We start from the raw sequence: 16,625 nt of genomic DNA on the forward strand, positions 1-16,625 counted from the left end.
CAGTCGAGAGGTGCTCGTTTCCCCGAGGTGGAGGTACAAGACTCCGGAAGTTTCAACGGGTTTTCTGGGGGCTATGTAGCTCATAGAAGCTGCCTCTTTGCTTCCAGAAACCGCATTCAAGCCACTGGTGCAAGATAGTTCCAGGTCCAAGCCGTCATTGCCAGAGCCGATAGAGCTTTTTTATTAGACACTTACATGATGCATCCATGACGAATGTGGATATGATCTGTGCCTACCCCCCCCTTCTCGGTTCTCCTTGAATGCGAGGAACCTACCTTCCTTTTGCTCCCTCTCTCTACATCTAGTATCTAGAGCCGACTATAGCTTTTCTTCATATTGACTATCTATCTATGGAACTCAGTCCTCATCTATGTATACGTGAGACCTTCACATTGATACTAGAATACTAGAAACGTCAACATCAAAAGCATTAATAGGAGCTGGGTATCCCTTCGGAACTACTCCTTAGCTCCTGGAGCGACTTTCTTATCGTGGGAATCTAACCTACTCCTGATATCCATACGACTCACGGACAGCTTCCTTGAAGTACGCTGGGGCAATGTTCATCATATTTTGATATTCATACAAATTGAAAGTCGAAACATAACGCTTCAATTTCGAGTATTGCAAGAAGCACACCGAAACCCCTGATCTAGGAACTCTCCGTTTTTTATTCTCACATTCAAATCTTTCAAACAATGCCGACAGCGATGACTAGAGTTTATCCTTCGAACTAACCCTTGAAAAATGTCAGATTCGCCAGGCCGTTTCACCATCTCATTGCTGATTAACTTTGAAATAACCAAGGACCCAAGGCATCCAAAAGAATCCAAAATGTGTACTATCTCTGGGTCTTTCATAAGGTCAAAAATATGCCTTGAGAAAACGTCTGCCAGAACTTCCCGAAGAGTTTTTTCATGTGGTGGCACTGATGTCATGACTTTTTCTAGGACTTCGTGGAACACTGGAGAGCGCCAGTTTGCATTCGCCCATTGAGAGAACTTCGAGGTAGCCAGAGACTTCAGTGGAGTAATTGCGTATTTATCAGCTGCGATAAATATTTTGATATTGTTGAAAGCAGACTGACTCGCTGGCTCTGGAATTTCTGGCTCGCTTTCTGAAATAGATGAGTCGGATTTTTTGTTGGCAAGCTCCGAAATGGGTTGATATTGACATGTATGTCCATCCTCACTGTAATCCCGGAGATATAGGAAGGATAAGACTCGCTCAATGGTCTCCGGCATGTCATCATGGATATTGATAATTTTCTCGGTGGATTCCTTCGAAAATTAAGCGGCGAAAAATATGCGTTTAGGGTTCTTCCAATTATACCTTGAAGCCATCACAAATCGCGCTGTGAAAATAGCTTGACTGAGTACAAACAATAGCTTGATGAACTTTGAAAGTCATTCCTTCACATACAATTTCCATGTCAGAAAATTCACCTCGTAGAAGTAAGTCTCGCATTATGTCCTGAAGTTCGGTCATTGTCGATAGGGAAGGGGGATGGAGTCACTTTTGTTGACATTTGATCTCGCACAAATAGAAAAGATACCTTATGACAGAGAAGTTGGACTCTTATATGAAGCTTATGTGTTCTATTGAAGGGGAAAATCAAATGAACGGAATCAAGACCAAGCAGGCCATGGGGTATGACATCAGAACACGATCACTCGCATGGTCATGACACGTAGACTGTTTGATGATGGAAATGCGGAGTACAGTGTATCCAATACTAAGATCCAGTATTTGATGTGCGAGTTGGTACATAGAAGGTCAGCGTTTTATCAGTGTTTGTCCTTTAGTACATTGGGATCCTAGGGTACTGGCGTGGATGGAAATACCGGAGTGCGAATATTAATGAACCACCACATTACTGTAACCAATTATTGACAACTTTTCAACCAGGATAGTTTGATAGATAGGATAGAGATGCGAGCGGTTGTTGGTGCCAGGACATTGGAAACAATTCCCAGTAATCTCTTTTGGGCTCCAAACCCACAAGGTCATTGTTAACCTGGAGGATCAAAATGACGGGACCCTTGCGTCACCTCTTCGCTACACACAGCTTGGACCAACAAATTGGCCATCTATGAAGGGAGCATTCGCTTGAAGCATTCCTCGAGTTCCAGGACTGAAGAGCCGCGAGATGTGAACCAAGGAAAATGATGATCACTCATTGAACGCCAGAAATTTGATCCACAGGGAGGCTGTTCTTTTCGCGGTTTTCGAATGCCGAGACACGGTGGTCTAGGCCCATTGTGGCTTGAGCTTTGCATCGTAGACACATCAGCGCATGACTGATGCACAGTCGACCGAGAGAAGGGCCGAGACGATCGGGACCTCACACTGGCTCATCATCGATGCCACCAGTAGTTATATGGAAATGATAGACAGCATGCGATCGCATCGGTATAGGGGAGCTCGAGCAGAGGAAATAAGGCCGTCCTGTTGTACGATACGAGTCAGCAAGGCTTACCACTTGGACGAGAGGCTGTGACTTACCTGTTCATAGAGTTTGCAGAGGGCACGCTTTGTACATTCAAGACGAGTCGATTAGTGAGCTTCGTGGTTATATGAACTTGCTAGACAGATCACTTACAATCCTTTTCGGCAAAACATTACAGCACCATTCATGCCATGTTGTGTTCTGGTTCACCGCGCTCTCCGGCCGTTGCTTCCAAATGGCCGGGCTGTGGCGCGACGCGCATTCTCTCGGGCAGAATAGGGCGTGACAACCCCGCCAGGCACAAGCAGTCATATAGTCGTGATGGATGGGTCGTAATGCGGACGCCCAGACACTGCGCCATTCATAGGGTGAAGGCGGTGAGGGCGAAGACGCGATGGAGCATGCTGCCCCCTGGTCTTATCTCCGATCAGTCGATAAGGACTACCCACAAAGATGTTTCATGTGCAGAGCACTCAACGGAAGTGCCGTTTTCTCGCGGCCATTCTAGTGCGATTGCGATGGTTTGCTGTCATTGATTAGCTCGAAAGCTGACGAGACAATCCACGACTCACACGTTCTTGTGCGCACTATGGACGAAAATAGATGCGGCCTTCACCCCAGTGCATCGGGTCGAATGTCCTCGCTTTATAGAACCGCAACTTCTCCATGATCAGTAGACACATGACAGGCTAAGGCTCACATATGTGTGACGCAGAAATCCGCGCTTCCGATTTACACATAGAGGCTGTACAGTCAGCCCAGTCGGCTGTGGTGGAGACCTCGTCGCATAAACACCTTGACAAGCTGATTCGAATGGCAGTGCATCTGGTTGGAATCATACCTGTACCTCAACAGGCACTGTCTGGTTTGTCAATCCACGATGTATTATCTAAATGTCATTACAGTGAGAGTGTCGGTAGTGGATTAAAGGAGAGAGTTGATCAGGTGACTCAGACACAGGCCTGCTCGACTTTGCAGCGTCAGGCGGATGAATTGTAGAGCGAATTACCAGGGATAGAGAACTTATATATAGGCTTCTCGGCTTACAAGCTGAACAGGCAGTAATGAAGGACACCTGTCGTAATTGAGGTCTGTTGAAACCTACGTCTTCTTTCTACCGCAATCATTTGCAGCGACATTTTTAGTGCCTCCAACCATCAGCGAGAAAAACAAGAGGGGTGCTGAGGAAAGGAGGCTGGGTTGGTCAAGAAACGTTGGCTGTCTGTTGAATCCTTCACGGCCCTCCCAAAGTGAACTGGGTACTATTCAATGCGCAATGACAGGCTCATGCTTCTTGTACTAGTACCTCATCTTTGAGCGATACAAAATTGAATCTCCGAAAAAAATCTTCAGTTTCCTATCCCGAGAAGTCATGTATATTTTCCCGCTGGCCTCGCTTGAAAGTGTGGTGTTGGCTGTGTTAAGCTGTGGGCTTGTCCGCCCGTTGAAGCCTGGCCTATATATAGTTCAACACTTAATTTTCGAATTTCTGACCATGAACCTCGACACATAATAATTCTAAGTTTTCTTTTTTCTTTTAGTTTCTTCTCTTTAAACTTTAAATGATTAAGAAAAAATGTTTATTCCTTTTTTCCGCATTCCTGAGGCGTTCAACGAAATGGAAAGAGGTGATTTATCAAACATATCCTCAAAATTCGTTGATCCCTGGCCCTCACCATTGTGAGGCTAGACTATTCTCCCGACCGACTCATTGACCACTGTGCTTATTACTGAATCCACTGTCAGCAGCGCACCGAAAAACGAAAAAATCCTATTCAGAAATAGAGTATTTTTATTGACCGTTGTGGTGATTGTAAACCCAGTCCATAAACACACCTGCGTCCACGTAGTATATAAGAGGCACACAGGCCTGGTGGGAGTGATATTGTTCACACCCCTGACTTTTTCCCGAAAGGAAGATGGACGCACTAAACAGCTCCGCAAACCAGGCGAATGAAGGAGATCAGCAGCCCAGTGATTTGCGAATCCTTAGCGAAAAAGAAAAGCCACAGGATACTTCTAATAAAGTCCCTCCATCGGTAAGTGAGAAGGTTCGGCTTCAAAAGCTTTTGCTAACGATTGAAGCCCTCCCCTTCGCAACAGGGAGCAGGACCAAGACACGCCCTGGCGACCGAACCATTTCAGCCAATCTTGAAGGCTCTAGCAGACCTCGAGCGCGATGATCCCAAGTTGACATTTCCAGCAGCTCGACTTGTTGGACTATATCGACGCCTGTGGGAGTCATGCGTGTCCAAGCACATCGATGGTCAGAAGCTAGAGCAGGAAAACCTCGTCTTGGAGGAGGCTGGCACGTACCTGAGACGCAAGAGGGATGGCTTTCAGGTTCGCTACGACAAGCAGCTATCCCAGCTTCGCTATCTTAAACAGGCATTTGAATTGTCTCAGCAGAGGCTGGTTGGCGTACTAGATGATTGGAATCACCCCTCGAGACTCAAATTGGCAGGGTTCTTGGACAACGGAAGACAAGAGTGAAACATCGAATAGTAGAGGTGATCTGCCCTACTTTCGCATAGGAATACTATAATAGAGTTTCCAAATAAAGCAGATCTACTGCTTACAAAAGATCCTATATATCGGAGTACTTGTAAAATGCATGGAATAGCCTCCAATTTGATTTAGTATCACTGGAAAATGTTGAATAACAACAAACACATAATGGTCCAATCTCACTTGTAGTTTCCCATTATATTATGCACAAAAGAATTAAATCAAAGGATACCTTCATAGAAAGCGCAACTAGCGAAGGAAGTATCAAATAAGTAGGATATGGCAAGGGTTACATACGAGACCAAAGGGACAGACAGATTCTAGTACCTATTGTACCAATACCATATCGGGAGATCGTATCTAGCCACTATCCGCGTACCCGACGGAGATTATACGGGGCCGTCTCGGCTCGGGGTAGGAAGAACAGATGCTCTCATATACTCTCACCAGATTTCCAGTCGAAACGGACTAGTCGAAACTCTACCCAGTACACTTCGTTAGAGAAAGTGAAAGCTAACATATAGAGGAACAAGTCGCTAGCCTGGGTAGACATAGACAGAGGGTCTAGACCAGTCCACTTGAAGGCTAACAGCTTGTCGTAAGTAGGATGAAAAAGACATTCGATCAAAAAAGACCCTATAGTCTCATATCCTGAAGGCTCACCCACATCCGAGAAAATTTGCCGAGAATTATCGCATTCAGTAGCGAGACAGGGAGGTGATATCGATATACCAGAGTACTCATACCAGATGGCGTGGAGGTCGAGTTCCAAATCACAGTCTACCAACATTAGCACAAAACAACCATTGAAGCAACAGGTACAGACCATTTTTGTTTGATTCGTGCATTTTAGTTCAAGGCTCGCCGTCAAAGGTAGATAAGAAAATACCTAAATATAAAAAGTAACAATTTAGCAAGGGCTAGGAGCAGCAGAATACCGCAGGCTAGACAAATTATTTATTTATCTTGATCACACAAGTTTATCAGAAATTAGGAGGACTTAATAGCCAGATGCTAACATGTTAAAAACCAAACGCCTGGTCTATCAACAGCCATGAAACGTTAACACCCCATCACCAAACCCAATAGAACTTCACCAGTGGTTATTTGGGCCGTTAAAACAGGGATGATATTCAGGACAGAAGGTAAATAGATAGCAAAGCTATGCAGATATTATTGTCGCCCACGAGCGCTAAACAACAATGAGACTTTATCAATGCCTATTAGCATAGTAAGCTTAAGTCTCGTTCGCTTACAATGATAAAACCACGCTATTACAAAGAGCTTGAACTACTCGCTTTTAATCAGACAGTATCAATGTCTACTTCTTGAAGAGCTATAGAAAGATGTCGCTATCGCTTACTAGCCATTTATTTAACTCTTGAAGCTATCACTGCTCTTTCTCGAGTCGCATCTTTTCGGTAGATTTAACAATATAGCATTCCTACAGGCAAAAAGATAGGTCTAAAAGTTTGAGAGCTGGTATAGCCAGGGTGTCGTTATAGTATAAAAGTTTCATGAACTCTGCTGTAAGGGAACCGCGTGTATACACTGGAACCTATATAGTGTTAGTGATCTTGTACTTTTGTCACTGAAGAGAATATGACCGATATTAGGTTCAATGATTGTACCGTTTACAAATTGCTGTGGATGGTTTTATAACTTGTTCTCATCTTTAGGATCGTGGGAAACCTGGTACTATCTCTTAACTGGCTGGTCATATGTAGAAAGGGAAGTAAGACTGTCCATCGTGGTTTTTGGGGAATAGAATACAAGAGATATTGTACTTGAGGGTTTTTTATACCCGTCCGTCATATCGAGACTGCTATTATTGTTACCTATGAATATCCGGTCTAAGTTCGACCGCCTTTAAAAGAGTCAGTAAACGATTACCTCAATCATTAACACTTGATCTCACCTATTACTCACTACAAGTTATAATTAAGAAAATAAGCAATAGATAAGGCCTAGAAACAAAGACTTACAGAAACAACCTTATAACAGTGATTCACTAGTTCACATATATAACTTTGATACATTAAATACTATACGTCAAATAGAGTTCGTTGAAGTTAGAAGTAAAGTTATTAACTGCGGTCTATCTAAAAGATAGTAATATAGATATAAGATCTTTCCGCTTTAAATATTGCCCCATAGCAACAGATATTGAAGTAGTAACTATCGCTTACTCTTATAGATTACTACCTATGCATTTCCCTAGTAACAGCGCTGAAACTGTTTAACCGGACTTATGTTCTTTAATCCCATTCCGCATAATTATTTGAAGATAATAGTTACCTAACAATTCTACTGATCTCCTTTAACTACCATTCCTCCAGTCTTCTATATACCAAAAGCACAAAGAAATATAGAGATATCTCAAAATTTTATTTTCTCGTTTTCAAAGGCTAAAGCGGCAGCTTAAACATCAACTCCAAAACTTATTTCCCAGCCAATTAGAATTTCTCCCAGATCTATCTACCGCCTCTTCTAAATCGAAACGTACATAACGATCAGCCGCCCCATCCCCAGAGATATCTACTAACGAAGATAGTATGTCATAAGAAGGAGACAACAGAGATCTCGATCGGTTTTCAATTCGCCACGAAAGGGCTCTCAGGGCAGACTCAAACTAAACTGATCTTCAATTCTAGAGCCTACAACAAGAGCAATAAGCTAGGCGACTTTGTTATAACAGAACGAGAGTCTTTAGGTGGCCACTTTCATGTAAAACATATAACAGTTACGAGAGAACGTAAGTGACCATATGCCATACACGAGTATCAACTTTCTATATCAATGAACATTATAGTCGCCACTAGAGGTATGTTATCGATATAGCCCAACTACAATAGTTTGTCGTTTGAGAAGATTCGAACGACTGATTGCGACGGCTCTCGCCAATCTAAGTGTATCCGGGGGTTTGTCGCTAGATTTGCCCCTTTGGATAGTCTCTTCTGATTTTTAAGGCCTTATTAGGACACATGGTCATAGTAATGCTGTAGAACATACTACTTGGCTATGGATGCATCACAGCAGCTGAATCCTAAGTTTCCGATTGAATCATGAAGTTTTTTGGCTTGATGCAGACTCGCATCTAACAAACGCAAAATTCGGTAGGCCCACTTTTTTGGTCGACGACTATGACGTCTGCACTCAAAACAAAACAATTATTTTGCAGCCAAGGATAACCTCTGCGCTGGTGGAACAACTGAAAGCACAATACTTCGTTTATCCGAAAGTCAATCGGAACGGTGTTTGGGCAGTGATTTCCGTCAGCTACCACCAGCGAGCGTCGCTGCTTCCTTGTCTTCGTAAGACCACTATTCAAACTTCTCCTGCACGACGTCGTAGTTGAGAGGCTTTGATGGTACATCGCTCTCAGCGCAAACCAGGTGTAGGTTGTCTTGTTGAATCGTGGCCGGGAGATCGTCTGGATTTAAGTAATCCCCAATACAGATGAGCCGGGTGCCAGCCCACTCGGATTCAATCAGGTCACACAGAATGTTAACCCACGACGAGAAAAGCATCTCTGACAGCTTTCCACCAAAATCCTGTGTTGTGTACTCGCGTTTGGACGGAGAAACCACCAGCCAGTATTGGCCCATTGTTTGTTTCTTCAAATCAAAAGATGGGGCGGAATTCCTAGGTTGGAGTGAAGCCGTTATTGTAAAAGATTAGAGCAAAGCTGAATGCTCAAGAGTTGTGAATATTGAAGGCAACGAAAAGGCGGCAATTGTGGATTCGATGAACTTTTAATCTGGCGTGTCTGGCGAAGCGGTTGACCTTTATATATTGGTCACGAATCCTCTGGTGTAACTTCATTGAATAGCTCCTGGGAATGCGTTAGAAAGCTCCCGAAAACAGCACGTCGGTCGCGTGGATCATATGTGACACTTCATGGATGCTTGAGTTTGACCTCTACGCCATTTGGCCAAAAATGCAAAGTGCTGAAGTTGAAAAGCTGACTACGCTAATTGACTTTTATGGTGAAAGTGAGAATTAGTACAGTATTTTTCAATACTATTGCGAAATAATGGGGCAGCATCAAAGCATGGACAACGTCTACGCTGGGTTAGAGAATCTCCTAAGTCTAGCTCCTGGGAACACCAAAACGATTCCTAGTATCGTGTCAATGGCCCCTGGAGCCCGAATATATCTGGGTACCCACTTCTCGCATCTAGCGCCACAAGCGTTGAAGCAAATCACAACCTACCTGCACTCCGAAATGTATAGAGGCAACTCCCAATTTTGCCAAACGATACCGCCAACTACAATAGCCAATGCTTGTGCCAATGCATAATCGTCGCAATCTACAGCCACAAGTGCAGCTAATTGCAGCTGTGATCAGGAATGATATTCCTTCACGCAGGCCACTAAGCGGTCGCATACTGGCGCATACTGCATCCGAATGCATGCTTCGACACATCCATTCTTTCAACGAAGGCGTCCCATGCCAGGAGCCAGCAGCCAGCAGTCACGCACCAACGTATATAAGAAGCCTATGGCGATAGCATATAAAGCTAGCGAGGGAACGCCGCAGATAATGCCCAACATCACCAACAATCCAAGAAATTTTCTGCCTTGAAGATCGCATCAATGTCCACCACGCTACCTTGGAATCCATTCGTTGTTTATGAGATAGAAGTCAGCCCCAATGGCGGTCCTAGCTCTTGTTGCGGAATGACGAAGAAAGACGCTTTGTGCAAAAACTCGATCAAACTTGAAGACACCAAGATAGGCCACCGAAGATTGAATATTCTCGTTAGAGAGCCGTTTGACATTTTAAACTTGTAATCTAAGCTCTGCACTATTACTAAAGAATTCCTCTACACAAGATGGCACCGGCAACGACAGGCCGAACAAGTTAGCCAGTAGTGGTATAAAGCAGCTATCCGCAACCAGGCGCGAGTGCCTTATAACTCTAGAGTTGCCACTCTATCCACTGTGTATCCGTGCTAGCGTTAGACATTATTAGCCTCAAAAAGACGTCTAGTAGAATCAGACCACACTAATTAATCACTCTTTCACGAGCTTAGACAAGGCCCGCTAGTACCTCTACCAACTAGCCCCGGGCCAGAGCAGTCAATCGATCCCTTTGTAACTACCGAAATACTATGAACCAATAGTATACCATGATACGTTTCGACGGCTCAACCTGCTATCCTAATCTCGGTCATTAATATCTAGGCCGGTATCCAGAACTTGTCGTTGCAGAATCTCAGCTTGAGTAAAGATATCGACGAGATTCACTGTGTATTTTATTTAGCCGAGGACGAGGAACAAGCAAACAAATACGTGATCCTACGTTGCGATCGATACCAAGCATATTACTATCTATCCTACGTGAAAGAGTAGTTGGAAAAGCGACGGACAGGCTTTAGCACGTTATGCTATATATGATTAGTATAAATCTCTTAATTCTATAATATCGGGATGCTGATAAATGTAGTTGAAACGAAGGAAGTCTGGACGCCTTGATTCGTCTACTCCAAGTCCTCTCGGCAAGCGAACCATTAATCGATAGAGAGCCTATCACCGTTGGACATTTAGCACCAAACGAACCTCGCTAGAGTCAGCTGTCTTAGCGATCAGTGGGATCCCCACGGGTGTTAGTTGAGCAGAGTGGGCTGCGTCGCTCAGCGAGAGTGGCAGGGGCTCATCTACCGCGAGACCCATCTACCTCTGCACCGCTTCGCCGATCGGCACGACTGAATTCCACTCAGCGTAATTGATCATCCTTCGCAGCGAGTGAGAAAAGAAAATTAGCGATGCAGAGTCTGACGCACGCGACATCACGTGACCAGACCGCGGCATTCGCACTAGACCTCGCCAAACGCGGGTTTGGGTTGGGTTTTCAATTTCCTTACCCGCCCATGGGCAACCCACCGCGGGTTTTGGCTTTGATGAACCCGCCCATGGGCTCTTGGCGGGTACCCGCGGGTTGCCCAAAATACCCAAAAACATGCATAAATCGTGGATAAACTTGATTAGTCATCTAGTGTAATTTTGGTCATTTATTTCTGTCACGCTTTTGAGTGGATATTACACTGAAACAATGAACGCCATCGACCTGGAAATATATATTCTCTACAAGTAGATCACTGCCCCCATCGCCCTGCTTTACACATCTGAAGGGATTACAGGCCACATTGATGATTTTATGTAAATTCATCAATTGAGAATCTTTCGAGTGAGCTCAAAAATATTATCCTTAGTTCGATCATTTAAAATCAGTGATTTGGACCTTCTCAGTGTCCTCCCAAAGTCGTATTCATCTCCGGGCGGGTTGGGTTGGGTTGGGTTGGGTTTTGGGTACCCGCGGGTTTTACGCGACTCAGGAATAGATAGATCCAAACGCACGACGCGACTGGAACAAAATCCACAATCAAGTACTCAAGATGAAAAAAAATCCCCCCTTCTTCCAATACCAGTGGCCTTTTACTTCAGTATGGCGTCTTCTTCCTCATCATCGCGATCAATACATCGGCCTTTCAGTCCACTGCTCTCCATTGAGCCGTCATCTGACGGCTTCTTGGATTCTGACATTCAATCCTCCGTAAGAAAATGGTCCCTTCCACTAGCCTCTGAGTGTTGCGGCGCTACCTACATGTATACTAAGATGGACCGCAGCCTTTGACAGGACCCCGCAAAACCTACGACATAACTACTCGAAGACCTCCAGCGACACTCCGACGTGTGGGACCTCAGCACAGAAAGAAATGGATTGCGTACGAGTCGCATCTAGAGACAGAGTTTCTTGAATGGTGGAAGGAAACAGAGTACGGCCAAAAGCTGAACGGAGAAGGCCAATCCCAGATCAAATGGTCCACCGGATCGCGTCACGCTGATGTGTGGAAACACTTTGACCAGGTGGCTGATATTGATTCTGGGCGTCCTCGAGTCATCTGCCAGGCTTGTCTCACTGTGCTTGATCATCCACAGTATAAAGGGAATGGGACAAGCGCCATGAGTAGACACAAAAAGTCTAATACTTGTCGTAAAGGGAAGAAAAAGGGATTTAATCAGTCATTGATTTCGGATTCTTTGCAGAACCATTTCACGAGAGACTCACCCAGTGTCCACAGAGTGACAACATTTCAAATCGAGGAGCAGATATTGAAGACAATTACGTGTCTTCGTTTGCCTTTCCAGACGGTGGAGAACCCGGTGTTTCAGAGGCTACTCAGCCTTTTATATTCTGGTCCCGGAGAATTGGAACTCCCGTCAGCGAAGACCCTGCGGAGACGGCTCCGGGATGCAGTCAATTGCCAGCAAGAGTTACAGTTACAAGATCTGCCTGAAGATGCCAAGGTTTCCCTCGCTTTAGATTGTTGGACCAGTCCATTTCAGCAGGCATTCATGGCAATCACGGTTTATTTCATCGACAAAGATTGGAACTATAGGGAAATGCTCCTCGGCTTTGAGCCGTTGCACGGTCCTCATACAGGCAACAACCTTAGTGATGTTTTGCACCGGTTACTGGAGGAACGAAAACTTCTCGATCGTATTTTTAGCGTTACTACAGACAACGCTACCAACAACGACACCATGATACGCGCCTTGCAAGAGAGACTGCTCTCTATCGGAGCTATTAGCTCCAGGGAATCAATAGTCCGGGTTCCCTGCATGGCTCATGTGATCCAGCTTTGCCTGAAACAGCTACTGGGACATATCAGGGCAGCACCTAAGAATAAAGAAGTCAGAGCCTTTTGGTCCGACACCCAAGCCCACGGGTTGAAGGATTCGATCAACTATGGAGACGTGGCTCATACACTGACAAAGGTGAGCCAAGATATTCACTTTTTCAATATACTCAGAGCACTGACAGCATTAGATTCGATCCTTTGCGATCTTTGTCAACGCAAGCCCACAACGGCGTGATGCTTTTTTATGCCTCCAATCAGGTGGTACTCGGCTTTTTCCGTTACATGACGTTCAGACACGCTGGAATTCAACCTTTTTTGATGCTTCGCCGAGCACGCCGGCTGAGAAATGTAATCGACAAATACTGCTGCGATCATGAATACTCGCAGCTCAAGGTTACCGACGTTGAATGGAGGCAAATTGACTACCTCGTTCATTTGACCAAACCGTTTTTTCAGTTCACCATGGCTCTGATGAAGACCAGAGACGTCACAATCCATAGTGTGTTCCTTGTGTATAGGAAACTACTGGAGCATATCGAACGGTCGAATCGAAGATTGAAGAGAAAGACAACACCCTGGAAGAAAGACATGTATGGCGCGTTGCTTGTGGCGAGGCAGAAGCTGAAAGAGTACTACGAAAAAACCTACCGCGACCACGGTTTTCTCTATGGCACTGGAACATTACTTGCTCCTCAGTATAAACTGAGTGCTTTTGATGCTCGAGAGTACTCAACTTGCCATGAAGATACGTCAAAAAGGTACTGTGAATATTTGAGAGCATCTTTCACACAGTATCAGCAGCAGAACCCCGAGTTGCTATTCCGTACGGTCCAGCGATCTTCCAATTCGCATAGCACAGAGCTTGATCGGCTACTCGAGCCACCTGGTGCATCGATTTTCCATGAAGGAGTAGAGTATGACGAAGTGGACCAGTATCTTCGCGAAGGCACGAGCAATCAGTACAACACACTGGAACAACTGACTGACCTCGAATAGCCAATGTCCCTGTGTCGCCGCGACTTTATTGGAAAGAACACGAGCGCGAATTCCCAGTGCTGTCTAGGCTCGCACGAGACTTGCTTTCAGTCCCTGCCACCGGCGCGGGTGTAGAAAGGCTCTTCAATAGCGCACGAGACATTTGTCATTATCGCCGAGGGTCTCTTCACGAAGGGACCATTCAAGACTTGATGATGTACATGTGCTCAGAAAAGCTCACACTAGAGGGACAGCAATTGATTCGTCTGGAGAAACCGTTGGAGAGCGAGAGCCAAGAGGCACTTGAAGAGGATGAAGCGTTGAAGGCAATCGAAGAGGATGCAGAGCCGATCAGCGACAATGAGGAGATTGAAGAGAGCGAGAATCTCGAGGGTAACTCTGAGCCAGAGGAGACATACCAAGTGGAGTGTACGGTGGTAGAGACCGGCCGGAGCTCTATACACAGACATATTCACGAACCTGAACAAGAAGAAGAGAGTGTGGAGGAAGACGTGGTTGATTACGACGAAGCAGATTTACTTCCGCCTCCAATCATGCAATTGAGTGATAGAAGCCAGAAGAGATCTTCTGGTCGGGTAACAATGCCCTCCAGCAGACTGCGAGGTTACGAGGTATACTAGTCTTTATAATTAGCCAATTTGATTTCTTCAAGCCCTTCATGTTCCTTTCCAAATATTCACAGCTAGAAGCTAGTAGTTACGCCATCGAAACAATTAGATAATCGAAAATTACTGCATAACTTAGTGTAAAATGATCAGTCAGCTTTTTTTGCTTTTTTGGGTAATCGCGGGTACCCATTTGGGTCTTGGGTTGGGTTTCCCGGATGACAACCCGCCCATGGGTTTGCTGACTAAGACCCAACCCGGCCCATGGGCTGGGTTTTCGCGGGCGGGTTTGGGCGGTGGGCGGGTTTTGGCGAGGCCTAATTCGCACCATCAACAGAGAATGAAGTTTTGGGGCAAGCTTAGCAACCGGATGAATGAAATCCTGATCGTTTCACTCCAAGCACTACGCGACTGATTCAGATTTGCAAGTACGAAATGTAAATGAGCCTAAAAATCCCATCGAGAGTTTGCTTAAGTCTAGATGTCGTAGCTGGAAGCCGAGTGCTAGTAGATCAAAAGCGCCTATACCTAACGGTGGCGACCAAAGTAATGCCGACAGCGAGCTCATGAGCCTTGTGGAGGGCGAAGACGGACCGTGTTGGCAGAAAAACAGCTCGCGGGTCGGCTGGCGAGTCTCGACAACTCTATCCGTACCGCCTCACGACGTAATAAAACAAGCTCATCTATATTGATCAACAACCATTGTTAATCTGACTCTGGGAACTACTAAATTGATCCTAGAAACGCCAAAAGCAATTCTAGGGGCTGTTTATATTTTGGGAACTCCTCTTTAGCTCCTGGGGCCAATTCCTGTTTCCAGGATCCCGAGTTCTAAGTTACCCCTGGGATCTCCACTATGCAATCATGATTGAATACAAAATGGTTTTGGGAACACATTGGCTGGTCCCAGGAGCTGTTATGCTCCTGGGACCCCACTTCTGGACCCTAGAGTCAATATTCTGCCCTCTGAGGTCGCGGGAAGCCCTCACATGACACCTTCACTAGACCTGCGCACAAATCTCCGTCATTCAATTACTCCTGGAAGGCCAGTTTTGGCCCCAGGAACCGTGCTTGAGATTTCAGGAATTATTAAGACTGTCAACAGGAACATGACTTTGGTTCCCCGGGGTGGAGACACAGAACCCCAGAAGCCACGTTGAACTAACTTCCTGGGGGCTATGTGGCTTCCAGAAGCTGCCTCTTTACCCCCAGAAACCGCACTGAAGCCCCTGGGAGCTACCTTGCTCCTAGGGCCAAGCCATCATCCCCAGGGCCGATAAACTTTGATCCTGGAAACCACAAAATCATTAATAGGAGCGGCGTATCACCTGGGAACTAGGCTTTAGCTCCTGGAGCTACTTCCTTATCCTAGTAAACTAATCTGCTCCCGGGATCTTCACTCTACGCTGTCAGAGATCGAGCATATATAGTAGCTTGGGTGTTTGGTCGCTGATTAAACATTGTGCCTTTTTGGCCTGTTAGCCTGGTGGTAAAGCCCAAGCAACCGCATCCCTGACATAAGCTCCTAAATAAATACGAAATTGTTTTGGGGAACCCATTGCCTGGGCCCAGGAGCCGTTGTATTCCTAGGGCCGTATCTCTGAATCCTGGAGTCAACCTTCTGCCTCCCAGGGTAGGTTGTTAACTCGCAAAAAGCTTTCACCAGACCTACGTACAAATTCTGAGACATTCGACCACTTCCAGAAGGCTTAGCCATAGCCCCGGGAACCGATCTTGATGTCCCAGGACTTGATAAAACTGTCAGCAGGAACATGACTTTGGTTTCCCCGCGGTGGAGGTACAAGGCCCCAGAAGTTACGTTGGGCTTCCTGGGGGCTATAGGGCTCCTAGAAGCGGCGCATATGTCCCCAGAAACGTTCCAGAGGCTTCCGGGAGCGAGAGAACTCCCAGTGCCAAGATGCGTGATCCTAGCATAAATAGTAACATTGACAGAAACATGCCCAATCCTTGATAGTGAAAATGGATAGAATTACAGGGTACGTACGCTTTGTGGGGGTATGTTACATCCAAAGTCCCTGTTTTGAACTCTTCACAAACACTTCGTTGGTGCATGCTTACACAAACGGATGGTTGGTCAACGGCCCCGCGAAATTTATCCAATGTCTTGGACGTAAACCGGCTCCCGGAATTACCTAAGCTCCCAGGAGCGCTTTCTTTATAGGAACTTACATCATATCTTGTGGTATCGGATTACTCGCTGCAAATAGCCATATCAGTGCATCCTGTGGGAGAAACTTGACCCGGAACCAAGGCCGCAGGTGTAAACACATAAATACAGGTACCCCGTCCTACCCTTTGCATATTTGCTATCCGTGATATCGCCCGACCCATTTCTTCCACTGACCGGTCTACCATTTCTTGACAACAGAATCCAACAGCCTGTCCTCTCATTTGACA

At 45.6% G+C, this 16,625-nt stretch overlaps 1 protein-coding gene across 1 annotated transcript; it reads right to left on the reverse strand.

The window, feature by feature from the left end:
- Positions 1-611: 611 nt before the first annotated feature.
- On the reverse strand, positions 612-1,488 carry N7506_000011 (BTB/POZ domain-containing protein; the record flags this gene model as incomplete). Its single annotated transcript, XM_056949307.1, has 2 exons — positions 612-1,280; positions 1,333-1,488. The coding sequence occupies 2 exons, from the start codon at positions 1,486-1,488 to the stop codon at positions 612-614; spliced, it is 825 nt and encodes a 274-aa protein (XP_056815222.1).
- Positions 1,489-16,625: the final 15,137 nt, after the last annotated feature.

The sequence above is a fragment of the Penicillium brevicompactum genome (assembly GCF_028827555.1).
Source record: "Penicillium brevicompactum strain IBT 35665 chromosome Unknown utg000001l_segment0_segment0, whole genome shotgun sequence".
Taxonomy (NCBI): Eukaryota; Fungi; Ascomycota; class Eurotiomycetes; order Eurotiales; family Aspergillaceae; genus Penicillium; species Penicillium brevicompactum.